General features: G+C 38.7%; 2 protein-coding genes across 3 annotated transcripts; both read right to left on the minus strand.

Moving 5' to 3' along the window:
* Window positions 1–976: 976 nt before the first annotated feature.
* Window positions 977–14748, minus strand: LOC145992803 (peroxisomal sarcosine oxidase-like). Its single transcript, XM_083129192.1, has 7 exons — window positions 14532–14748; window positions 12808–12956; window positions 11579–11798; window positions 10061–10375; window positions 6069–6218; window positions 2588–2663; window positions 977–1667 (listed from the first exon to the last, which is right to left on the minus strand). Exons 1-7 carry the CDS (start codon window positions 14745–14747, stop codon window positions 1558–1560), a joined length of 1236 nt encoding a protein of 411 aa, XP_082985318.1. The 5' UTR covers window position 14748; the 3' UTR covers window positions 977–1557.
* Window positions 14749–16122: 1374 nt separating this feature from the next.
* On the minus strand, window positions 16123–25255 carry LOC145992804 (peroxisomal sarcosine oxidase-like). 2 transcript variants are annotated; one of them, XM_083129193.1, is made up of 7 exons: window positions 25053–25255; window positions 23571–23719; window positions 22623–22842; window positions 21051–21365; window positions 19570–19719; window positions 17087–17162; window positions 16123–16304 (listed from the first exon to the last, which is right to left on the minus strand). In XM_083129193.1, the coding sequence occupies exons 1-7, from the start codon at window positions 25155–25157 to the stop codon at window positions 16195–16197; spliced, it is 1125 nt and encodes a 374-aa protein (XP_082985319.1). In that variant the 5' UTR covers window positions 25158–25255; the 3' UTR covers window positions 16123–16194. The 2 variants fall into 2 exon arrangements, with proteins under 2 accessions (XP_082985319.1, XP_082985320.1); XM_083129194.1 differs by lacking the exon at window positions 17087–17162 and having other exon boundaries at window positions 16145–16304.
* Window positions 25256–26352: the final 1097 nt, after the last annotated feature.

Genomic DNA, 26352 nt, shown 5'->3' on the forward strand with positions numbered 1-26352 from the left:
ATATTTCGACATCGTCTATTCAACACACTACTTAGAAATAAGAATTGTACGACAACACTTGTATCCCATTCCTATATTTTAGATGGGCACAGCGAGGTAGAGAAGTCTGACCAGTTTCTACGAGCTTTAAGAATTATTTAGTTTCCTCTTACTATCGGAATATGTGAAGTCAAGTATGGTCAAGTTCTCTTGTATTAAATGCGTCCGAACCAGGCCAGCCTGTATTTAGTATTCTAAGCGATTTAATCATGTTACTGATGATGAGGTTAGGTAAATTATTGTATAGGTCTACTGATTCTTTTACAACAGGACCCAAACAGCAGCGCAGACTTATTTGGGCCCGTGGGGAACGAGCCCATCCAATACTATGTTGTTATTGTGGGATTATTGTTATTATTATTACACATTAGTTATATTGATTAGTGGGGAATCGCTTTTTGAAAATTAGTAAAAAATAAGGATACATTGTTGGTATGCATTAACATCATACAGATTTATGATGATTTTTTAAAAAGCTTATAATCCTTTTTTTTTTTTCGAAATTTGTCACCCCTGTGCTCAAACTGTTTAACATGTATGGTCAGTAACTGCATGGGCAATTGGCTGGCCCATATTCCATTAACATTACATTTGCAATAAAAATAATGCCTCAAAATAGAGTTAGAGGTTCAATAAGGACTAATGCGAGCCACATGAAAGGTCCTGGCGGGCAGGATGTGGATCCCGGCTGTAGTTTGGGCAGCCTGTTAGAGGGGAGATGTTTTGCTCCAATCTTGGAGTTAACTGGGAGATGCTCCTATGTTTAACATGGTGGCGTCACCGGGGGAGAGGGTGGGTGTCGAACTCCCCTGGAAGCTAGTATCGTTCACCAACTCGTAACATTAAAATAATATTCTTGAACGAAATGTGTAAAAGTTAATAAGAAAACTAATGATTTCAGTATATTAACTAATGAAATTAAAAAATAATAAAGAAAAACAGTTATGCAATCATTCATCTGGTGAATTAAAGCCTTACAAAGAATATAACAATTATAATAATAAATCGACAATAGAAACAATACAAGTTATAATTATTTTAAAATAGAAGCAAATTTGCTATTATTTTTCTTACTTCATTATTATTGTTGTGGGCGTCTTCGATGACATAGCGGTAACGTCGTCGCCTTGTTATCAAGGGATCCCGGGTTCAATACACGGTGGGGCACAAGTGGTTCGTATCCAACTATTAAACTGTAGGCCCAATCCTGATTAGCCCATCTGTGGACTTCAAATCTCAAAACTCAATTATCATTATAATTATTATCTCCACGATTCAGTTTCATGTCAAACGCCTACCACCTCCCTACAAAAATGTCTGCCGACGCACATGTCTGGACATTAGATATGAGGCTACAGTTCACATTTGTAAATCAATGTCCAGAAAAGAAACTGAGAATTCTCTTTGGTCCTGTTTTGTTTCTCGAAGACTAATACATATACGCAAAGAGTACTGCATTTTCCAATGTCAGCATATATTTTATAATGTCCCCTCCTTCCCTTTACAAATAATTCCTAGCTAGGAGAATCGAGCAAGGGAAAATGGCTGGATGTTGAAGCTAGGATCCTTCCCACAGGCCAGGTCGCCTAGAATTTGTCCCACGGCGGGAGAAATTTTGAAGCCAGTACCTGCAAAACAAAAGTTGAAAAAACTATTAACTATTTTTCATAATATACAGTATTACAACTTGAGTAACCAAAGCCAGGATATAGAAGACAGCATGGCCTGCGATATGTTTAATGTACGAGATAGGAACAGTGGCGTGCCCAACGAGGGGTTGATTAGGGTCATAATCCCCCTTTGCCTCAGAATTCCCAAAAAAGAACATCAAAGGTAGGAAAAGATGGCAAAACCAGGGCTGACCACAAAAAAAAGGTTTACATAATCTAGGGCTGACTACAAAAAAAAGGTTTATCCAACCCCTTTCGAAATTTCTGGACACGCCACTGGATAGAAAAAATGCTTACCTTGCTCTCTCTCTCTCTCTGTCGCGTACAGTGACACATACTACACGCACACACACACATACACACAAAAAACTAGTTACAACTAACAGTTACTTTTTGTAATATAAGTAACATGGCCCACAGTTACATTTACAGTAACTGTACAACATTCGATTTGTTAACTTGAAATTTTTAACGAGGGAAAGAGTGAAATATGATAACTGTATCCAACTATGTGTCTTCTCTGGATGCTAAGGTGAAAGTATTGCCATGGAATCGCCCAAGGCAATTAAGCTAAGCTTCGTTGCATGCTAAACTTAGAATATCCACGCTGCACGCCAACTACCAGTAACGTAACTGAGTTACTTTCTTCAATGAGTAACTGATTCTAACTCTAAAACTATATTTTTCCTGTAAGAAATGAAATTTCATGTGAGGGGACACCCCTTACACCTCTACAAACTATAAGGTACAAATTTGCACTTGCTACATCTTGGAGATTTTTGAAGTAAGGAATTGTATGAGACATAAATTTATGCCTAGCAGTACTCGAGGAAAAAAATCAATCAAATTTAATGAATTAAATCTAAAGTTTTACTCACCAGAAAATCCACATCCAAAGACAATATTATTGTACTTAGGATGCCGGTCCAAAATGCAGAAATCATCAGGTGACATCTGCAAATAAAAATATAATACAGGGTGAGTCAAAGGTCCTTGACCAACCCTTATAAAATGAAAGGGAGTGTAGATTGTAGCAATTGGTCATGGTAGTAATATGTTAGGCCTAGGGGGAAACGTCCGCCATCTTGGTGACCGCCATCTTGGATACAACTTCATTTCTTTAAATGGGAAGGGGGCATGTAGAGTACACATTTCTCTTTGTTTTAACCTAATACAGTTTTCTAAAATGTGTACATTCAGGGTAATAGCCATAACCCTGGAAGATCCTTTGCCTATCTCCGTGACTACCAGTCTCCCTCCCACAATCCTACCTAGAGGTGTAGAGATCTTTAACCGGTAATGGGGTGACGTGGAGTTAGCACGTCGAACATTCAGGGCAATACCTTCCCAAAAAGAAAAGATCTAGCAAATTGACAGGCGGGATCCAAATCAAATGCACAAAAAATTACTTTCCGTTAAATCAAAAGTAGAGTAATGCAGTTCTAGTAGAGAGAATGTGTGGGTCTCCCCGATCTAATAGTAACGACGTCGTTCTGTAATCAAGGGATATCGCGTTCGATACCCGGGTGAAGCACATGGTGGTTCGGATCCCACTAAATATGTGTGTATTTATTTTAATAAGTTATGCCGTTCACTCGTAGACGAGGTGGAAAACGTTGAGATAGACCTAAAGGAAATCGGTAAGAATGGAAAAGATTGGATTGATCAGTGACGTGCACTGAGGAGTAGCTAGTCTAGCAGAGATAGATCAATCAATCTCACATCTCTAATTATTTTCAAATCACAATATTTATCATCTTGAAGCCTCAGTTCATATGCAACATTTCTTTCCACTCGCTTCTCGTCCCTCGATGTGATCAGCTGGCAAGGCTGAATACCCTAGCTGGCTCTTCTTCCGCCTTACCAGATCCAGGTATAGACAACCGCCCGAAGGCAAAGGGAAGATTTCTGCCTGTACCTCCCTTGCCCCTTCCCCCCCCCCCAACCCTCTCCCATGGTTGAAAGCCCGTGATTTCAGGTCCTCCAGTCTATCTCCTATAGGACAGATAGGGGATTGGATTCCCTTCGATTCCTTTGTAAATCCTCTAAAGAACTCAGGAGAAAATTTTCTGCAGTACTTGTGTTCTCTGAATTTACACAACCTTTTAAACGTTGTACAATATGTATGTATAATATGGGATGTAGTTTTATTTGTATATGAATGGGAACGTACTTGTATTATGTGCAGACAAGAACGTTATGGTTTCTTTTCTTTTTTTCAAATATGGAATATATAATGATTAAATAACAAATATTTGCTCACGCTCTCTCTCGCTCTCGTTTTAGTAGTGTTTTATATAAATATTCTAATAATTTGGCCTCCAATAAAAAAATGGGTAAGTTAAACAGTCATGAATACGGATGTATTAATTTGGGCAAGAAAAAACGCATTCTAATTGTTGTTGTTGGTTTGCTTTATTTTACTTCACCTTTCTGCCACATTTGGTTATCGCGAAAATGAGGATGAGTGATGATATAATGAAATTGATGAAGGGACCTCACAAAGAACAATTCAGGCCGGGATTCGAACCCGTGACGAGCGCGCATTCTTGTTCCTATGTGTTGTACTCTGCAGTGAAAAATAATTAGGAATGTAAAGTGTATCCCAGAACTAAGAAAGCCAAATGAATATGGTTGAAGAAACTACAAAAAAAGTGTGTTTTGTTACCTGCTCATCCCCTCTAATATATTTAATTTTTGCCACCTTCCATCACTTTTTCAAGCTGTATAGATTTAATCGTGATAAGTAGCTAATGAGCTTATGGAAGTCACGAGGGACAATCATAAACGGAGAACTCTGGACTCCTGATTTCACAGTGCCCTGCAGATGCACTGGGAGGAAATTATTTGTATTTTCTTTTTCCTTTCTTTATTGTTGCTTTTCCATCACTTTACCTAACTTCTGCCATGACGATGAACGTTGATTAAACGGATGAAGAGTGGTTACAAAGGAACACTCATGCACAGGCCAGGGCTCGAGCCCGGATCCTTCAGTAACGAGATCGTGAGATGAAGAAATTAGGGAAATCAGGGAATGCAATTTTTTTGGAAAAACGTTAATCATATGCAAATATGGTGTTTCAAAAATCCAATTGAAATTTACGTACCACTGAGTAAATACGCAGTTTGCTTTACCGATACCCACGTATCCGAATAGTTAGAGCTTTCCACTCATCCTTGTTGTCGGCCGACCTCCGTGGGGGAGTGCAAGTGGCCCCGGATCGGTACCCGGTGGAGGCACATAGTGGTTCGGATCCCACTTTAAACTGTGGGTCCAGTCCCGATTAGCTTTTATGTACATAAAGTGAACTTAAACACCAAATCAACCAACCGCGGGGTAGTGGTTATCACTGCGCGCTATGACACCAGGAGTTCCGGGTTCGAACCCCGACCTCGGCATGGGTGTTTTTTGTGTTTGTCTCTTCATTAATTGTAATGTACCATCTTCGCGATTAATCAAATGTGACAGCGACGCTAAGTAACATAAATCAAATCATTGATTGATTGTTTGATTTGGTTTGTTTTACTTCGCTTTTCCTACACTTTTGGCTAATCGTCAAGATGGTACTATAAAATTGATGAAGGGACAAACACAAATAACACCCATGCCCAGGTCGTGGTTCGAACCCGGGATCTCTGGCTTAATAGTCAAATCAACATGTTTTGGATTTTCGAAAGAGGGTGGGATTAACACGTGCCTTCCTCATTTTGCAAACCTTTCCTTTCTTTGACGTTCTATTTTTAGGAATACTGGGTCCTAAAGGGGGGAGGGGGATTATGACCCACACCAACCTCCCTTGGGCAAGCCACTGATTGCTACCCCAAGTGTCGACATCACCGCACGTCACTGGGATTGATCTTGCTCAGGATAGGGACAGATGGAAGGCTTGTGTTGCTGCAGCCATAAACTTTCGGGTTTGTTTAGGAAGGCTAGAGTGTTAGTTAGTTAGTTACGCCATTCAAAAAAACACATGGATCGAGATGTAAGTAAACGGTACAGAATTATATGATTTTTTTAAAGCCATTGTTTTAGTTTTCTGTTTGGTTTGTTTCACTTCGTTTCTCTGCCACTTTTGGTTAATCGCGAAGATGATGGAATTGATGAAGGGAAAAATACACATGGACAGGACCCCCTCCCCAAACACAAGTCTCAGAGAATTATACAGGCCTTGAGTGTATTTTGAAAGGGTCACTTATTACGCTCCATGATATTGTTCCTCCCTACAATTCTCTCACTTAGTATAGTTATTATTATCGTAAATTGATTTCTACTGCTATGTTACTTTTTGCAGATATTGGAATATAAAAAAAAATAAGTTTGACTTAATCCACTTTGCGAGTGGAGATAACTGTACTTACCGTATACATGCAATATTCTACAATGGCGGGAATTGGTTCGACTCCAGGGAAGTGCTTCTTCACTAAAGAAACAAGATTCTTCATCTCTCCTGGCTCACAATCATGGTCCCGATCATCAGGATCGGCTTCTTTTTGGTGCCATTCAACTATCTGCAGAAGAATGAGTTATTCTAAATGCTCTCAATTGCAAAAACGTGCAAGTTCTGATTACATAGCAATTAGGAAACTATTTTTTTAAGTTCATTGCCAAGTTTCAACATTGCAGTGGTTAAGAATACGAGTATAAACACTGGATGCAAATAATCAACGACTCTGCTATTACTTATTGTTAAACAACAATCTCAGTTTTCATTATATTAGTTTTACTCTGGCACTTTTCCTCGCCATTTACTGCCATCGCTGCTACTGCCACCGCATTTAGCATTTCGGTTTTTCCCGAGTTCTTGACATCTTTTATGTGAAAATTTTGAATTTCTCAAAATATCAGGTGGGGCTGTAGCCCCATCAGCTCTCCCTCTGTACGTCAGTGGCTAGTTGTTATATCAGTACTTTTTCCCCCTAACAATTTTTTAACGCCGATTAATTTTTTAAATTGGAAGTTCGCTTATGCTTTACCTCCAAAAAATCCTGGCTATGCTTCTGAATCCTCTATTCGTTCAGGATAGAATTAGTGTTGCCCACGGGACGAGACGGGACAGGCTTTTAAAAATTCGAGACGAGACGAGATTGACCATGTGTCATAAGACAAACGAATATTTTCGAGACGAGACAGCATTTCCACGAGACTCCACGAGACGAGACAGGCCAAAGTCTCGTCTCGTGGGCAACACTAGATAGAATTCTTCATTAACAATCCAATTGGACCCATGTAGAAGGTCTTGGTGGCTACACCCCCAGGCCTCACTTGCAAAGAGGCCTAATAATAGGTAAGTTGTTATAAATACTGTGAATAGTATAATTCAGTTTAAAGGATATATTTGTGGAAAACGTAGTCGATATATGCAAGAGCGGCGATTGGGTGCCAAAGCTGGGAGGTAAGGACAGTTTACTTTCTCTATTGGTACACAAGGCTTAGTATAAAGAGGCATTAGGGCGGGTGCAAAAATTGGATGGATATATATACCGGGTGGCCAGAATTAAAGTTACCCAACTCAGAGCCCTCTGTAGCCTGTTTGAGGCATCGTAGAACTCTGAAATTTGGTGAATCCACTACGCAGACCATGGGGAAGAGAATGGCGATAAAGAAGAACAGTTCAATTTTCCGCCACCAGGTTGAAATATGGCGCTGTACTTCCATGATGGTTGTACAAATAATCACGTTAAGTGATTTAGCTGAGTTATTAATTAGAAAGACTTTTTTAGTGGCTGGAAGTTCCGAGAAAATAATCTCTCGTTTAATGCAAGGTAAAGGCAAATCCATAACCAATTGGTGCAGTTTACGTCATTATTACAACCCATCATGGAAGTACAGCGCCACATTTCAACCTGGTGGCGGAAAATTGAACTGTTCTTTTTTATCGCCGTTCTCTTCCCCATGGTCTGCATAGTGGATTCACCAAATTTCAGAGTTCTACGATGCCTCAAACAGGCTACAGAGGGCTCTGAGTTGGATAACTTTAATTCTGGCCATCCCATCCAAAAGTCCCGGAATGGTCACATATCGTGAGAAATACACGTCGAATCGGAAAACGAAAAAATACGTGTTTAATAAGTGAAAGAAAGCTATTCGATGATATCACTCTTGATTCCCCAACCCCGACGCTCTGCCCCTAATTGAGCTAGAGTGAAACCGATTGCAGATTCGGAATCTGCACGTCAAGACCTTTCAACAGCGGCGTAGCATGGACATTTCGGGTGGGAACGCCAAGTCCGAATGAAGGGTCGGTATTAGTTGCCACAGGCATTGTTTATTTGCCTGAAGTCAGCTGGGTTTTCAATAAAACATCATCCATGCATGTTTTAGCTAGAAAATTAGATGCCTCACTATGCCACAAATGTCTTGAACTCTGGTGTTTTATACCCTTTTTTTATATCTTTCTGCATGACGCAAGTAATTAAAAACCTACCTGAATCACAAGCGCCTCTGCACAACAGTATACGTCATTGTTGTGGATGATCCAACTACTGATTGATTTGGTTTATTTTACTTCGCTTTTCTACCACTTTTGGTTAATCGCGAATATAAATATGAGTGATGATATTGATGAAGGGACACTGACAAAGAACAGCCGTGCTCACGCCGGGATTCCAACCAGGGACCTCTGTCGTCTTGGCGCACTGTGCAAAACACTCTGACACGGAGGTGGGTGGATGATCCAAATATCGTACACTCTACTGACGTATCAGTGCCGATTAGTAATTCAGACCAATGTTTATTACATCTTGAGAATACTGATAAACATTTTAAAATAATTTTGTCCAGAGACAATTCCATGTTAAGAGTTTTCAAATGAATGGTAAACATTTCTATTGACACAATATTAAGCAGTTAGATAATAACGAAAAAATAACAATAATAAAAAAAATAATAGTTTTGCGGATTAAGTGGTAGAGCAGCCACAGGCTGAATTTCTACCACGAGGACTTCACCAACTTTTTTCACAAAAACTGTGTTGATCTTTTAGTTTCTAATGCACATCGCTGTTCGTGCGATAAATTATACAATGCAGTGGCCATTAAGAAGTGGTATATTTGAGATTGGTAAAGTTACGTCAGTCGATATTGCGTATTGTAGCATCACATAGCACGAGTTGCTTAAGCGCGAAGAACCAGGTAGGAATTCTACCGCTGTCGTCTGCTTCAGAAGGCAGGAAGGGTCACATGAACCAATCACGGTAGACCTCTGCTGCTCCGTACGCTGGCGTATGAGAGAGCATTTATGCGCGTGCTGTAGACATCGAAGCTTTCCCTCCAGAAAGGCAGCAAGGAATATAGAGTCTTTTACGCCGAACCTGCTCGGCGTCCGGCCAGGAAAGGCATTGAAAAAATATGCTAGAACGAGTGTTGAGAGTGGAGCGTTGCAAGCGGATCGCGAAAAATAGCTATTATAATGCCATGAAGGTCAAACATATATGGAATTAGTCAAGTTTTACTTTATATTCTCAGCATTTACGCATTTTTTGAAATTTTAAATCTGGGAACGCCGGGCGTACGAGCGTACTATAACGCTACGCCACTGCCTTTCAATAGAGAATATGGAAGGGGAGTCTACAATATGCAATCGCTTTCACTCTAGCTCAATTAGGGGCAGAGCGCCCCTTTGAAAATTTTTTGGGTTTTATGATTTTGGGGGGGGGGGACGAAAATTTAAAATTGTTATATCTCCGTTCCTAATTGAGCTAGAAGGATGGTTGATAGCTCGTTGGACTCGCAATGAAGTCCTCTTTCAGATTCTACAATACAAAATGGGGGCTTCCATTTAAAATTTCACAGTTGCCCCTCCCCACCCCCAGGGGGCGGGGGTGGGGAATCAAGTGTGATATCATTGAATTACTTTATTTCACTTAATAAACACGTATTTTTTTCGTTTTCCGATTCGATGTGTATTTCTCACGATATGTGACCGTTCCGGGACTTTTGGACCACCCGGTGTATGTATGTGTGTGTGTGTGTGTGTGTGTGTCTCTCTCTCTATATATATATATATATATATATATATATATATAGAGAGAGAGAGAGAGAGAGAGAGAGAGAGCAACCAGACATAACTTAAAATTGTACAGTCTCAGTCAATAAAAATGATACACTTTTATATGTGTTGTCTAACTCTACAGCGGTGGTAGAAGTTGCCATTGAAAATTTGCTATTAAAATCTACTTACCGCCTTAGAGGTAAGCAACATGTATAACACCTTGCAGGGAAACGAGTATTTCAGTATCTAAGTGTCCCATTTTGATGCCGGTGACTCCGGATCTGCAGATATTATATATAAATCCGGCCATCTAAACCACTTAATCTGCTTTCAAAATTGCAATGAAAGTGCTTGAACTAACCTTCACAAGATCAGGGTATTCCAGTTCGGGTAAGGAATAAAAATGGGATTCGCCATCATAGTATATTATACTCATTCCCAATGATGGGCTGCTGGGCTTCAACCTCCAGTATGGAACGTTTATCCTCCAGGTAATCAGAGGCACATCCAAGCCCAGGGATCCCAGGAGCTTCTTGCTCCACGGCCCAGCACACACGATGACGGAATCCGCTGCAAACGATTCCTTCTCCCCGTGCACAACTGCTGGCTGTCCAGGTTCGATTCTCTTCACTGGGAAGGTGTCCTTGATCACCCCTCCACACTCCTTGAACTTTGCCTGAAGAGAGAGAGAGAGGAATTATACATGACCTGATTTTCTTTCCACATGCACTTTCTTGAATTTATTTACCTGCTCTTCTGTCTTCCAGTGACGTATTTTCAGTTTTTGGACTAGTGCAGTAACATTTTCAAAGTTTTTATAGTTTACGGTTGTTACAACATTTTTTTGATTTAACGTTCTGGGGAGGCGCTTTTTCTTTTTCCAGTCAACTTGTGAATGCGGGTTCATTTCTTGCTCTCTGATTGGCTGTTGGAAAGTTACGGTGCTCCGATTGTGAGAATATCTTATTTGCGCTGTACGTTAGGTTAGGTTAGGTTAGATTAGATTAGAAGGCAGCAAATTTGCGCTGAAAATAGGAAATAAGATATTCTCACAATCAGAGCACCGTAACTTTCCAACAGCCAATCAGAGAGCAAGAAATGAATCCGCATTCACAAGTTGACTGGAAAAAAAATCGCTTCCGGGAGAGCACACGCACCCTTCATCAATTTATTTGTAGTTTGATAAGTGTTAGTTATAACAATAGAATAAATTAAACAAAAACTAAAAGGTATAAATGAACGTTACATTGTTAGAGTATAACAACTCAACTGGTAAATAAGCAATATTTTCTCTACTGAAAATCTTATCAAACATTAATTATAAATCCAAAATATTGTAACATTGATCAAACTAAGCAATTGTCTGAAGGCAACATGTTTCATGAACGTGTTTCAATGCTTGCAAGAGCCGTAAACTGCAGTAGAAGATTAGTTCTACAATGTAGCAATACAAACGTAACACGCAAGAAGAAATATTTTCAAATTTGTCCCCAGATTTCTTCAGTAGGTGTATCAGGTACCATTGGCGTCGCTTGAAAATTTTGCAGGTGAAATTGAATAGTAATAAAATGTTTTCAATTATTAATAAACTATTCATCAAATTATTACGATGAACACTTTTAGTTATTACACTGATTCCAGCACAACAGTTTTCTTTATTATTTTTTTTACATTTAATAGTTAATATACTACCATGCACAGTTTATTATCGTTTACGCATTTCGTTCAAGAAAAACTCTATGAAAGCTAGGAGTGAAATTTAAGTTTACATTGTAACCACTCTCATAATCATCTCCATACACAGCGATTATTGCACTAATTCGCCACTTCAGTTCACGGTAGGAACCTTAGATACAATCACAGATAAAGTAATTTTCACCTGCACTGCAGGAAGACATCTGTTCGGCTTCAGAACTCCTGCGTCATAATCGACACATGCTCGGACTTTGTTGTCGAAAACCACCTGTGGATATTCGTTCCGGAGATCCTCTGGGGTCAAAACTTTGTAAGAAGCTCTCTGAAATGTGCCAAAAGTTTTGATAATTTGGTCTATCTTCTCGTGTTCCGAAGACGCGGCGATGCACAGCAGAGGAGAGTTTCTGAAATGAAAGACGTTCCTTCACTTCATTATTTTGTAATTTAAAGCTTAAGTGTTTGAATTGAAGAAAATTCAGAATGGTGATTCAGAAACTCATTTTCCATGTTTAAATATATATTTTCAGTGTTATAACCAGGAAAGTATTTACATATACTAAATATATAGTTCTATATTTAGTTTTTAGAATCAAAATATGAACTTATAATTGTGAAAAATTGCAATTTTCATTAAGAAAGCGGCTCACCTATTTAAATAAGATGCATTAGACTTGTAAGTCATTAATTGTGATGCAAATACAAAATGTGCTTTATTTTCTGTTAGGAAAACAATGGATTACCAAACTCTCTCTCAAGTGCTGAAACGTGAATCTCCTGTTGTTCCTAAAAGAAGATTTATATTGACTGAAACTGTGTTCAATATGGCACGAAGTGATGGGAGTATATTTAAAATGTGCAATGAATTTCATCGCGAAATGTTGACAAGTGTGTTAGAATAACAGATGTATTATCTATTGTCAAGATTTAAAATAGAGTACAAAGCGAACAGGAATACAAATGAACTGAAAACCTTTGCTATTTAGCACAAGAAAAAACCGTATAGTAACAGCATAAATATGAAATATATGTCGCAAAATGTTTGAAAATATGGAAATTATATGTAAGAATATAATTGAATATGTGCTGAAAGCTTTAGGTGAGCACATTTTCAAAGAAAAATTATATTTATCATTATCTATACATTTTCATTTTAATTGTATAGTGAAATTTGCCAACTACACTTCGATGAGGTGAGTTAGCAGGTGAGCTAGACTGGCTTTGGATGATTCGTGGTCCGCCCCTAGTGGCCTAGTCTTGAGCGTAATAAATTGCAAAATAATTATTCAAATTAACTTCATTGCAATAAAGAGGATGCGTATCGAGAAGGGATGGTCGGAAATTATCGGGATGCGGATCTGGCCATTCCTACTATCGAATAAGGTTTTCTATTGAGTTACTAAGAAAGTTACTCACAACAGAAGTTCCAGCCCGGAGTCCTTCTCCAGTTGGCGCCACTCCTTGTAAGATTCTTCCATGAACTGTGCTTCGTGTACCGAAGGGTGAGCCTTCTTAATAATCCTGCTTTGCCCGTGGGAACTGCCACGGTCATGTGGTAAAGGAAACTGCAAAAGTGGAATGGAATTTCATTATGCACAGAATTAGAAGTAAAAAGCGAGCACATACAGCTACACTGGTCGCATTTTCAGCTGGCGGCGGGGAATCAACGAATCAGTAATCAGTTGAATTTTCTTAGACTGACATCGGGCATTCTCACCCTGTACTTCTTCCCGGATTATTGGGAAGACACCTCCCATTATCCCCCCTGCTAAATACACAAGTGCTAGCAATAATAATAGTAATACTATTACTACTTATGACGTACAAACAGTTTCATGTGCAGGATTTTCGAAACAGGGGGTTACGTACATAGTTTTTAGTAGTCAGTTCTAATTTGCCATCTTTTCCTGCCTTTGACATTCTCTTTTAAGGAATACTGGGCTAAAGGAGAGGTATGACATCCACCCCCCTCCCTTTGGGTACGCTACTGCATACAAAGCAAAAAATCAATTTCCCACACTCCTTACCTGTTCCAATAGTAGCACCTGGCGTCCTCTCCGAGTCAAGTTATATGCTGTCCACTTTATGCACAGTAAGGCTAATTGGGACTGAACCTATAGTTTAAAGTGGAATCCGAACCGCTATGTGCGTCCATCGGGGTATCGAACCCGGAATCCCTTGATTACAAGGCGACGACGCTTCCACTCCGCCATCGGGGAGGCCCTACATTGAAAATCTTCGAGTCTCAAGGCACCGACCGCTCTTAGCGCGACGAAGCACATGAGCATCGTCGAAAGCGAGAGGGTTCTCTGACAACGATATCGCTTACCAATTAACTTTGTTGTGTTTTTGTTATTTTAGAAAAAAGTTTTGAATGGCGCCCTGGGCTTCAGCCACCCTACACCTCGCTACAGGCCTGTTAGTAAGGGTGACTGAGGAGATTTCTAAAACATGAGTATCGATTGATTGATTGATTTAGTTTATTTTACTTCGCGTTTTGTGCCTCTTGGCTAATTTGCGAAGATGGCGATGAGTGATGAAATGATGAAATTTATGAATGGACATTCACAAACAACCAAGCCTGACCGGGATTCGAACCCGGGACCCTTGGCGTCGCAGCGCGATGTGCTAACCACTCGGCCACAGGGTCGGGCTAAAACATGAGTATCGTTGAGACAATCTCCATGCTACAAATGACGCACATGTTTAAGTTTTCGAATAAATCAACAAACTTGTGATTTTGGGGGGGACATTTCGAGAACACAACATGTCTCTTCCTAAGAGTACTTTTTGTGTAATGAATGTTTGAAATCAGGAAAATACTTCATGCTCACCCTGTATTTTTCCTGGATTTTTGGCAAAACACGTCCCTTTATCCCCCCGCTAAAGACGCCAGTGTTAGCAATAATAATAGTAATGCTACTACTTCTTATTACGTACAAACAGTGGCGTGTGCAGGATTTTCTAAAAGGGAACTACGTACGCTATTAGTAGTCAGTCCTCATTTTGCCATCTTTTCCTGTCTTTGACATTATTTCTTTAGGAATACTGGGCCAAAAGGAGGGGTATGACTTCCACCTCCCCCACTTTGGATACGCTACTGCATAGAAAGCAAAAAATGCAATTCGGACACTCCTTACCTGTTCTAATAGTAGCACCTGGCGCCCTCTCCGAGCCAAGTTATATGCTGTCCACGATCCTTCGATGCCCGCCCCAATCACAACATGTTGGTAGTGTGAAGCCATTCTTGTACTCTTGACTAACAATGAGAAAGTACAGGCTTGTTCGGCTTTGCGAAACAGGCGTAGCATTTGTAGCCACTTTCGCGTTTTTGGCAAGCATCCAGTGACCTTCATTCTTGGTTGTTGATTAGATAAAAGGAGTCAAGTGAAGATGACATAACTGCGACAGTTCGTGCCCCACTACTTGCCTCTATCTACAGTGCAAGGAAGCTCGATGACGTCATAGGACGGGTCCAATGTTTGGGCAAATGCATCCATTTGAATGAGCTAGTAGTTCGAAAAAGAGTTCCTATCAGTTTATTTACTTTATAGTAAGAAAATTGACTATATAATAGTACATTTGAGTAATTTTATCCTGTTCAATTATACGGTAGCAAAATGAAGGTCTCTGTCCTACCAGGCATTTAATAAATTTGAGAAACTTTCTAATTTGTGGCATAGATTACATGAACTTTGCATTTCTAGTGGCTAATACGAAATTATTAGTTGATTTAATAAGATAAATAATGCTGAAACAGTAACATACAAGTTGTGCAGTTACAGTTGCAAAGATGTGTATTTATAGGAAATCCATTATCTTTTCAGTAATATATAACTTCTTTCAACGACTTTGCACAATTTTGAAAAAATAAATAACCATGTTACAACAATAACATAAAATAGTCATCATTCGAATGATAAATAATGCTTTCTATTTTTTTTATAGAATGTAGGAGTTTAATTTTTTGTGTACGCCTGTTCTTAATCAGTTACAGTTCTTTTATAGATGATAGATAATTTTCTTAACGTTTAAATTTAACAGTTTTTTTTATTTGATAATTATTAAGCCTCCCCGATGGCGTAGTGGTAAGTCGTCGCCTTGTAATCAAGGGGTCGCGGGTTTGAGGCACATGGCACAGTGGTTCGGATCCCACTTTTAACTGTAGGTCCAGTCCCGATTAGCCTTTCTGTGCATAAAGTGGACTTAAAACAACAAATCAATCAATCAATCAAGAATTATTAAAATTTAATTTTAAAACAGAGTTAATTTTCCAACCCTAGAACTGCGCTAATTCTTTATTCAGACACCACAATATTATAAACATAGACAATATATTTATAATGCAATGAAATATTAAAAACTGTAATTTGTATTTAAAACAAAAACGAACCACAGTAATGATCGATAGTGAAATTCTGTATCAACACGAAATGTACTTGGGTGTGCATGTCTCACCATAAAATTTTTAGCATCGGGGGGAAATTAGGGAGGAAGTTCAGCTACTGAATTTATTAGTGAAATTATGAATTGGGAAATGGGGAGCGAAATATATTATTCCCTGTTCTTCAGGAAAGTAAAGTCAGAGGTAGATGTTCTAACACACTTACCCTCTTATCCTTTCGGTGTACCCATGCTTGGGACTGGAAATGTCTCTTTCTAGGAATAAAAAACACATTGAAAGGTCATGATTCTTGATTTTTAAAGTAACGTAGAAAGGATTAATAATTCAACCAGTAACGCAAAATAACGCCACAGATGCAGTTTATTTTCGTTAAATACATGTTAGAACAAATTGTAGCATCAGGAAAACCGAGCAAGGGAAAATGGCTGGATGTTGAAGCTAGGATCCTTTCCACAGGCCAGGTCGGCTAGAATTTGACCCACGGCGGGAGAAATTTTGAAGCCAGTTCCTATAAAATAGAGTTAAAAATGCTGTTAGTTACGTGGCAAGATGTATACTCAGATGTAAAATGGTTTGAGTGAAAAAGATCGTGGTTCCCTAGTCATTATTTTTGAGCATAGGGTTGTGCGATTAATGGAAAAAATTAAGACTTGATTGTTGGCGTGAATTTACGCGAATGCTTATTAAGATTTCTTAAATCTTAGATCGGAACAAGTCATTATCTTTATAATACATTATTACAAGATTATCTTTGCTGTAAGAGGTACATACAAGCCCTCGGTTCAATTATAGTTAAAGATTATATTTGCGTAACTGCTACTTATAAAAATCCATTTTAATGGTTATTAGTGGAGTGTGAAATAAAAGTATCTGTACGCGACGACAGATACTTATTAACAGGCACAAGTTTCCCTATCATTATTATTATTAATTGCTGCATTCAATATTAGAAGAGGAACATAGTTCAATTTTTCATTATTTCAACAAAAACTGCCAAAACTTAATCGTATACGAAAATCGAACATATACAACATCGTCGTTATATTTCATCTTGTATCAGTGAATTTGTAAATATGACTACAATGCTCAGTATGTTAGTAAATGCATTTTTTGCTTTTCTTGTCTTTCAAACAATTTTCTATGATAATTAACATTTTAATGGAAAAATTCTTCATATGATATTTTGTCATACGATTTTATAAATTGTTCAAGTTATATTTTGACGCACATTTAAATTCTCGTCAAACTACTGAGCAATCTAAGTTAAATCAATGAAAAAGTCTTTCTCACCAGAAAATCCACATCCGAAGACAATATTCTTGTGTTCTGGGTGACGATCCAAGATACATAAATCATCAGGTGACATCTGCAAGCACAAATAGAGAGCTTATTTGTTGTTCCGAATTGTTGCAAATGTTGCAAACATTTTAAAATGATGGTAGTATTTGCAATAAATATTTAATTTGATTGTTTTGTTACTTAGACTAGTTTTTATGCCATTTTGGCTAATCGCGACGATGAGATGTTTGATGATAGATGAAATCGATGAAGAGGCATTCACAAGGAACACTAATGCCCAGGTCGGGATTTGAACTCAGGACCCGTGGCATCATAGCGTGCAATGTAACCCTGGGGTTAAAGCTAGGTTTATATTTAATTCACCACATTAACTAATCTTACTTCTTTTACGTCATTTTATTTCACCACAGTATGTCTGCTATCATACGTCACATTATTTATTCCGCCCCTTTAAAAAGTTATCGTAATATTTACAATACTCTTCCGTTAAAATTTAACAGTCGGACTATTAATTTACACAAAAATAAACGCAATCGTTTTTTATTTAAATTGGAATATTTTATCATGCATAAAGATAGATAACGATCATACATTACAGTTTCGTGCACCATAAATATATTTTTGAAAACTGAATCATTATAAATGCATTACGTAATGGCCGTTAATGCTTTAAAAATATTCATGATCACTTTTTTACGGTAGCTGGATGGTAGCAGAAATTTATGGTCTTTTAGACAGTCATTTCTGCGGTCAGATTTTTAGTGTGTGTTTGTATAAAAGTGCAAGTTATTGAAAAGTCTAACATAACAAGCGTTCACTCTACGATATACAGATAGGGATATAATGATGTCTCGCCGTACCATGATGACAACTTGTAACAATATCGTCAGTGGCGTCTCGTGGCCTCAAATTTGGCCGGGGCTTATTTTTTAAAGAATTTAAAATATAATGACAATTCACATGAATTACAAAAAATAGGTATTTTTTTCTCCTACACTACAAAACTGGACTTACTTTTTTTAAATAATTTAAAATGTAATGACAAATTACATGAATTACAAAAAATAGGTATTTTTTTCTCCTACACTACAAAACTGGACTTACTTCTTTTAAATAATTTAAAATGTAATGACAAATTACATGAATTACAAAAAATAGGTATTTTTTTCTTCTACACTACAAAACTGGACTTACTTTTTTGAAATAATTTAAAATGTAATGACAAATTACATGAATTACAAAAAAAAACGGATATTTATCTTCTCCTAAACTACAAAACTGGACTTATTTTTTAAATAATTTAAAATATAATGACAATTAACATGATTACAAAAGAAAACAGGTATTGTTGTGAAACATACCTTTCTACGAACGTTGACTCCTGTTCTTCTGCTCAGCAAATTTTGTTATTACTTTTTCGTTGAAGCCCTCTATGTTTGAAATGTATTCTTTCTCTATTGTAAGCAAGTGCCAAGGCATTTGGTCTGTCTTGTCCCATTGCATTTCTTAAGCAGGTTTTAATACGCTTCAATGTGCTGAAACATCGTTCAGATTCAGCTGTTGCCACTGGAGTTATTTTTACTGTTTCTGAAAACGTACCATCTAAATAATTTTAAATAAAAAATGAATGCAATCTACTGATAGAGTTTATGTTTTTCAACTCTTCACTACAATAAAGAACACGAAGTTCCCTCTTTAGTTTTCCCTCTTCTATGAAGGGATAATAAATCTGGGAAGATGCCTCTGTTTAAAGATTGTTCTCTTTCATTATGTCCTCGTAGAGCAAGTTCATGTCGACCACAGAATTTTAAGCAATCGATAATTCTATTTAATATATGCCTATTTTTCCGGACAAATTCATTGTGTCTTGTAATTGACAGCCTATGTCCTTCATCAATTTGTGTTCGAACATCAACCCTGCCAAACTCACTCAAACATAGCGAATGAAAGCCACCACAACACTACAGAACAACACTTGAAATCGACGCGACGCAACGGAGTTAGCCCCGAATCAGCACTTAAATCCATTGCACTATTCCCTCCTCTCTCTGCTAGCATGTGACCTTCACTGTAGCGTAGCTGGGTGTAGGCCACGCCTTCCTTTGCGACGTGTCCCGGAAAGCGATAATTGACATCAATGCCGCTAGGAGCGCTGTCGTATCCATTGCAACAGACGATGAATTTACGTGGGTAAAAATCGCCTTTTAAAAGACTGTGTGGTAGTTATGCGTTATGGTGATTGATAATTACGTCAATACGTCCGTTTTTCTTTAGGGGCTAAGCCCCGGAAGCCCCAAGGGACGGGACGCCACTGAATATCGTTATATTTAATTCCCGTCATCTATTCCTCCATTCTAGCCACATAATAAAGTTTCAACACTTGGATACGATTTCGATCTCTATCAGTATTCTTTGACACCCCTGAGGTTTATCATTCCTAATATTGCTTCAATGTGGGTTGTGTTTGTTCTTACCGTATACATGCAGTATTCCACAATGGCTGGAGTTGTCTCAATGCCTGGGAAGTGGGTTTCAATAAAAGATGCAAGGTCTTTCATTTCCGCTGGTTCGTATCGATGGTCTCTGGAATCTGGCTCGGCCAATATTTGATTTCTTTGAACTATCTGCAAGAACATAGCATTATAAATATTTCATATACCTGATGCAGAGATTCCTCTTCTGTCTTAGTGAGTTCTCAATAACTTTCCACCTTTGGGTAGGAGAGGCTTGAAGTCCTGTTTTAAATATAATTAGCTATATCGTATATATCAAACCAAAGTAGCATGCATTACCTAGTGTTAGCGTTTAATTTCATCTTTAATTAAGATTAAACTCAAATATTTTAATACGAAAATGTTTTTAAATGTGTTATTATCGGCTGTGATATATCACATTTCTAAAAACAGTTCAGCAGTTTTCTGTTGGGAAGATCATTTTAGGCAAATCAAAGGGTAACATTAACACTAAACTATTAATGAATTAGGCCTTTGTACCAAATTTTACCGAGGGTGTCAAAATATTTGGAGATGTGGTAACATTTTCCCAAAACAGATCATGTTGTATGGTATTAAGCGCATTGTACACAATAAACCTTGATCCTCCCCGTTTGGTAATCTTGCATATGTTCCATGTATTTCTTTAAAATCTTCTTTCATGTGTCTAGCAAAAAAGTCAGTACTCGAATCTGCCTCAATATCAGCACAGAATTTTGCAGTTATAGTAATTTCGTCTGAAAAATCGTTCTTTCTGCAAAGTTAGCACACACCCAAAACTTTGAAAATGTCCAATCTAAAATATTTAAAATGTCCGATACCTGAATATTTACTCCCATTTCATCCCCCCCAAATCGTGTTTAGCATTTTTAAATGTCTTAAATACGTAACTTTTGTAAACATTTCATTGTGTAGTTTATAATTCAGATTTCCTCAATGTTCGTGAAGAAAATTTAGTTTAGCTTATTTTTAACTTTAAATTTCTTATAATGTAGCCTACTAGCAAAAAAGTAAAGTAAAGTGCTCCCCTGTGCATAGCACCACGCCATGAAGGCGTATAGGGGGTGTGGGGGTAACGCCCCACACTTTCTTGATCCGGTCGTGAGTGGGGGTGATGTGATCAGCATTACGCCCCTGACCGCCTTTACCCCCCCCCCCCAGGGTTTCCCCCAGGTACCCATGTTATTCGACGCTGGGTGGACGCCGGGGCCGCTTCCATCGTTAGAAAAGTTCCCGGATTTGAACCGGCCGGGGATCGAACCCGGGACCTTTAGCAGACGCATTACCGACTGAGCCACCGCGGCCACCTAGCTACTTTTTAATTCCAAAACTGTAAGTATGTTAAGCTTTCTGCACAGTGGATTGCCAATTTTACTCAGATCACTGAACATACTCACCACATGAGCTAATGCCTTATTTCTTGTATTAACTAGTTTCGGAAAGATTAAACTGTTGTAAATTACCTTCACAAGATTTGGATATTCCAGTTGAGGTAGGGAATAAAAGTGGAATTTGTCATCAAAATACACAATGCTCATTCGTAAGGCTTCGCTGCTTGATTTTACCCTCCAGTATGGCACCGTGATCTTCCATGTTGTCAAGGGTAGATCCAAGCCCAGAGAGCCCATAAGTTTCTTACTCCATGGCCCAGCACACACGATGACTGAATCGGCTGCAAAAGACTCCGTCTCACCGTGCACGACAGCTGATTGTCCAGGTTCGATTCTCTTTACTTGGAAGGAGTCCCTTATCACACCTCCACATTCTTTAAATCTTTTCTGGAAAGATGAAAATACACATATGTACAGTCGATAAAATAAGTGTTTCATGTCAATGCTAGTTTTCCTGCAACTGGCTCCGTCTTAACACTCGAAGTCTAACGTTCATGTTGTGTCCCAAAGGTTTTTGAGAACTTTTTATCATCTCTATATGGCAAATGGTAGTAAAGCAATTTATTCACATTGTAACGGTCGGATTGACCATTACTGGTTTTGGTAATATGTTTATTAATTGCTGGCCAGCTACAAGGTGTAGGGTTAAGTAATATGTTTCTATGAGTGTACTTTTATGTTATTATTGCATGTAAGTGTATATGCTTATTGGATTGTGCTTTGCTGGAATGTTAGATTCCCCTGTTTTTTATCTCCCCGGTTGGGGGAGCTAGCTGTCTTTCAAAAGACCGTTGGCAGTGGAATTTTCCAACGCTACGGGGTCCACATCCACGGATGTTTACCCCGACTATAAAAAGAGCTAGTGGGCTTTAGCAAAGAACAGTGTTTCCCCATTGATCGACGAAAGAGGAACGTCTCCTCAAGTTTAGTCCACTTATGGTGGCTAAACTGGATATAATACTGTAGCATCTGGTTTTGCCAGCTCCTGTTGCTGTCCCAAGTCCCCTTTTAGAAAAGGCTTTGATTATGTGGATATTTCCGTATTGAATAATTGATGCCCAAAGGAAGGAGTGAAGGCGTAAGGAAACGCATTTGTAACGGAATATAATTTAAGCTGAGGGTAGGCCCACGGAGATAGTTATGCTAACTCTGTGATAAAGGAAGTGCCGATGGTTATGCCATAGGTGCACATATATATTATTAGAGATTTGGTAATTTGGTCTATGCAGACACACATGGAAACGCTATGTAAAATATGTATATATATAACTACGTATAATAAACCAATATATCCTACTAGAATGTTATGATCTAAAGAACTACGGTACTGTCCATTTAACAAGTTGTATATTCACTTTCTGTACATGTGTAAACGAACCAGGGACATAAAAATATAAATTCTATGTGTTCAAGACCCTTACTTGAAGTCTGGTCTTTGTAGTACCTTTCGGACCCAGCCTTAGTTCCCATGTAGGCCTGTAGGACTACATATTGAATGGTACATACTGAACAGTTTTCATGTAAATTGAAGGAAAGATTTGGTTTTGGGGGTTATAAAATTGGCGCCAACGATGACAGCTACACTAACCAGTAACCAATCAGTTGTCTGTGCGCACGTGTAGAATAAGCTAAACATTTATTTACCTGTAGAGCCGAAAGACATTTGTTGGGCCTCAGAACTCCAGCATCATAGTCGACACAAGCTCGGATATTGTTGTCGAAAGTCACCTGTGGATATTCCTTCCGGAGTTCCTCAGCGCTCAGAACTTTGTAAGAAGCTTCTTGAAATACGCCAAAATTGTTGATTACTTTATCAAGATTGTCATATCCTGTTGGCGATGCTAGGCACAATAGGGGAGAGTTTCTGTAAATATAAATATTGATGTGATTACTTTGTTGTTTTTGGCTCTGACACACGATATGGTGTGTGATCTGTTGCATAAAAAACAAATGTTCGCAATTAAATAAATAAATAATTTTTAAAAAACCTTTGAAACTATGTACTATCTTCTGAGTCTTCCTTTGTGTTCTTTCTGATTTAATTGTTAAATGGACTATTTTTCGAGCTTAGTTATTCAAATTTAGTTGCTACCATTCATACTAATCGTGAAACAAACTTGTGTGTAAAATGACCAGGCAGGTTCTGGTTAGACTTCAGAGTATTTTGAGAACTAGGATCACTCTTCATAGGTTGAAGAGCAGTAGTGCCATCTTGCGGAATTTGCACAAAGCTCGAGTGGACGATTCCAAATGCAAAAGGGAAAATAGTAGAAATATACGCTAAAATATGCTGTAAATTTCAGATCAGTTGTCGTTGTGTGTTAGATTGTTCATATATTTGCTCGTTTTTTTTTTTAACCCATTATACTGTGTCTCGGGAATCTCTGGAGCTAGAAAACGGATACAAGTCTTCTGCGCAAGTAGTGACCCGAGAGGGCTCGATCAATGAACCCGTGAGAGGGGAAATAAGTGCATGGAGGGGATAGCGACGCTGCATCTATCAGCCTCTTGCAATGCCTTCTCCCCTTCCCTACCGTTATGCGCGGCCTTGCTCCACAGATTCCCGAGACAGACTGCACTTAGGAGACTTACACTAGAAGTTCCATTCCTGTGTCTTTCGCCAGCTGCCGCCACTCTCTGTATGAATCCTCCATGAACCTTGCTTCACTCTCACAAGTATGAGCTTTTCTGATAATTCTGCTTTGACCGTGAGAGCTTCCACGATCGTGTGGTAAAGGAAACTGCAACAAAAGTTAAGATTTTATAAAGAACAATAAGAACGATTTTTTTCTTGTTTGAAACGGTAAATCACCTGTAAAATTATTTTAAGACCGAGAATTCTCTAACTTCTATTGAAGATCGGTGATGGATTCAGAAAGTTTGATGGAACATTATGTTCACAAATAAATATTGGATTATTAATTAGCCCACTTCCGTGGCTGAGTAATTAGCACAGTGTGCTACGACGTCAGGAGCCCAGGCCTTGTGAGTGTCCCTTCATCAATTTTATCATACCATCACTCATCCTCAACTTTATGATTAGCCTAAAGTGGCAGAGAAGCGAAGTAAAATAAAAAAAGTAAATCGAAGATAATTTTTCTATCTGAAAGAATCTATCCATAACGTATTGAAAAACGTTTCGAAACTTATACACTTGCGTGCAAAGAAATAGACCCATCTCACACTTTTGACATAAAATGTTTACTTTTTCTTCCAACTGTTTGGAGGAACATAAAATGTTTATCCAAATAGAAGCGTCTAATCCTACTTATATGTAGATAAAGTTCAGTAATAAATACGTATGAAGTTAATAAATTTAATAACATTTTATGTCAACAGTGTGAGATGGGTCTATTTCTTTGCACACAAGTTTATATTATGAAGCTGATATTTGTAGGAAAATATTTCTAAACACGGCTCTGTCTGTAATTTAGCGATTGTATGCAAAACTAACAAAGGTAAAGCTATTCCCTGTGCTTTTCACTGTGTCATGAAGACACATAGAACTCTGGAGGTAAGGCCCCACACAATCTCAATCTCGGCAGTAGTGGATATGACGTGATCACATCCTGCTCCGGCAGCTCTCCCTACAAACCTATGTAATTTTTCCTCGTTTCTTCAGTTTCGTTCACCGGCTTGATGACTGAGCTCGACTCGTCACGGAAGTTCCCGCGTTCAAATCCCGGCGTGGGCATGGGTGTTCAGTGGCGGCAATAAGTGGGGCGAGGGGGGCAGTTGCCCCCTACTTTTTGCCACTTTTCCCCCCACACTATGCTAAATGTTATCTACAAAGGTAAAAATATACTGTCTTTGCCCCTCCCCCCAGTTTTGACATCTTGCCCCCTCGGTTTTGGAACCCAATCGCCGCCACGTTCCTTGTGAGTGTTCCTTCATCAATGACATCTAATTATCCTAAATCAATCAACATCTAATTATCACTCATCATCATCGTCGCGGCTAACCACAAGTGACAGAAAAAGTTACGCTAATGTCAGATAATATAAATCCGTTCCCATAAGCTGATTCTACCACGTTATACATCATAGGATGATTTTCTATTCGTTATTTTCTTACCTGTTCAACTAGAAGAACTTGTCTGCCCTGCCTGGCGAGAATGTAAGCAGTCCATGAACCTTGGATTCCAGCTCCGATTACTATATGATGATACCTGGTGGCCATTTTGACTGACTTCCGTAGAAAATTGTTCCACTTTATGCAAACGAGTGGTCTTAACACTGAACCAGGGTCTGAACGTTTGACGCGGCCGTATTATCGTCGCGAGTTTGCTTATCTGGCGATTTGCCATTGTCCTTGTCAGTGTTGCCAAACTCGATTATTCAAAAACACCTAAAAAAATGGAGTTAAAGTCAGTTTCAAGGAACTTCGTGCTCAACCCAGAAAGCTTATCCGTGCGTTCGACAATTGTTTGCGGATTATTATCAAATATGGAACATGAAAGAGTTATGAATATTCCTGAATTTGCCAACACTACTGAAATCAAGCTGGAAATATTCGTGTGCCTCGTCTTCGCTCGCGGAATCGTAAGCTTCTTGAAGCATTTGGTGATTTTAGGAGTTAGGGTTATGTACCATAAGAGCCAGATCTAGCTCCCAAAGAGCTGAGTTGGCAACGGTGCTTGATATATGACTGTTTATTGCACATACAACACGCGTCAGGGGAACAAGAAGCTTTATGTATCCCAAATTATCTAGAGGGACAGAATACCTCCTCTGTTCGCATTTTTATTTTATTTTAAGGGATATATCTTGGCAAGCATCATTTCTCTTAAACAGCTATTCGTTTAGTATATAAACTGCAATGGCTGTTAGTGATGTCATATGCTTAAGCTTCCGCTCGTGTGACGTTGTCACAGTTGCCACGGCAATGGAATGTAAACGGATGTCTTCGAGGTAGCCTACACCCCGTCCCAGTAATCTCTGGAGGAAGCGAAAGAAAACAAGTCCTCTGCCCAAGTAGTGACTCGAGAAGGCTCGACCAATGAGCGCGTGAGAGGGGAAGTGAATACAGCTACCAGCCGTTTGCAGCAGGGCGCATTGCTTTTCTCCGCCCACTCGCTTTCTCCCCTTCTCTAGCGTTATGCGTGCGACCTTGCTCCACCGATTCCCGAGACAGTGAAGCTAGCCTAGAATATACAATCCGCTATGGGAATACACACATATTTGTCAATCTTACCACCTGTACCCTTCCTTTTAAAAAGTTACTTAAAATTCGTCAAGAAAATGTGTTGGTGCTTTAGTTTGCAAGATAATAATAATAATATAAAGTTAAACCTGCACAAATAAACAGCATACATTCATTATGCCTCTGGTGGCAACTGTACGTACGATGAATAGGAAAAACTAGATAAAGAGAG

The sequence above is a fragment of the Lepisma saccharinum genome, chromosome 9 (genome assembly GCF_977018435.1).
Source record: "Lepisma saccharinum chromosome 9, izLepSacc3.1, whole genome shotgun sequence".
In the NCBI taxonomy this organism is placed as follows: Eukaryota; Metazoa; Arthropoda; class Insecta; order Zygentoma; family Lepismatidae; genus Lepisma; species Lepisma saccharinum.

Coding starts and splice junctions, on each gene's coding strand:
- LOC145992803 (XM_083129192.1), bottom strand. CDS start 14,747: ATGAAGGTCACTGGATGCTTGCCAAAAACGCGAAAGTGGCTACAAATG. Junction 10,376..11,578: donor GATGTCTTCCTGCAGTGCAG/GTGAAAATTACT, acceptor CTCTCTCTTCAG/GCAAAGTTCAAGGAGTGTGG. Junction 1,668..2,587: donor CTTTGGATGTGGATTTTCTG/GTGAGTAAAACT, acceptor TTTGTTTTGCAG/GTACTGGCTTCAAAATTTCT.
- LOC145992804 (XM_083129193.1), bottom strand. CDS start 25,157: ATGGCCACCAGGTATCATCATATAGTAATCGGAGCTGGAATCCAAGGT. Junction 21,366..22,622: donor AATGTCTTTCGGCTCTACAG/GTAAATAAATGT, acceptor TCATCTTTCCAG/AAAAGATTTAAAGAATGTGG. Junction 17,163..19,569: donor TGGAATACTGCATGTATACG/GTAAGAACAAAC, acceptor TTGTGCTTGCAG/ATGTCACCTGATGATTTATG.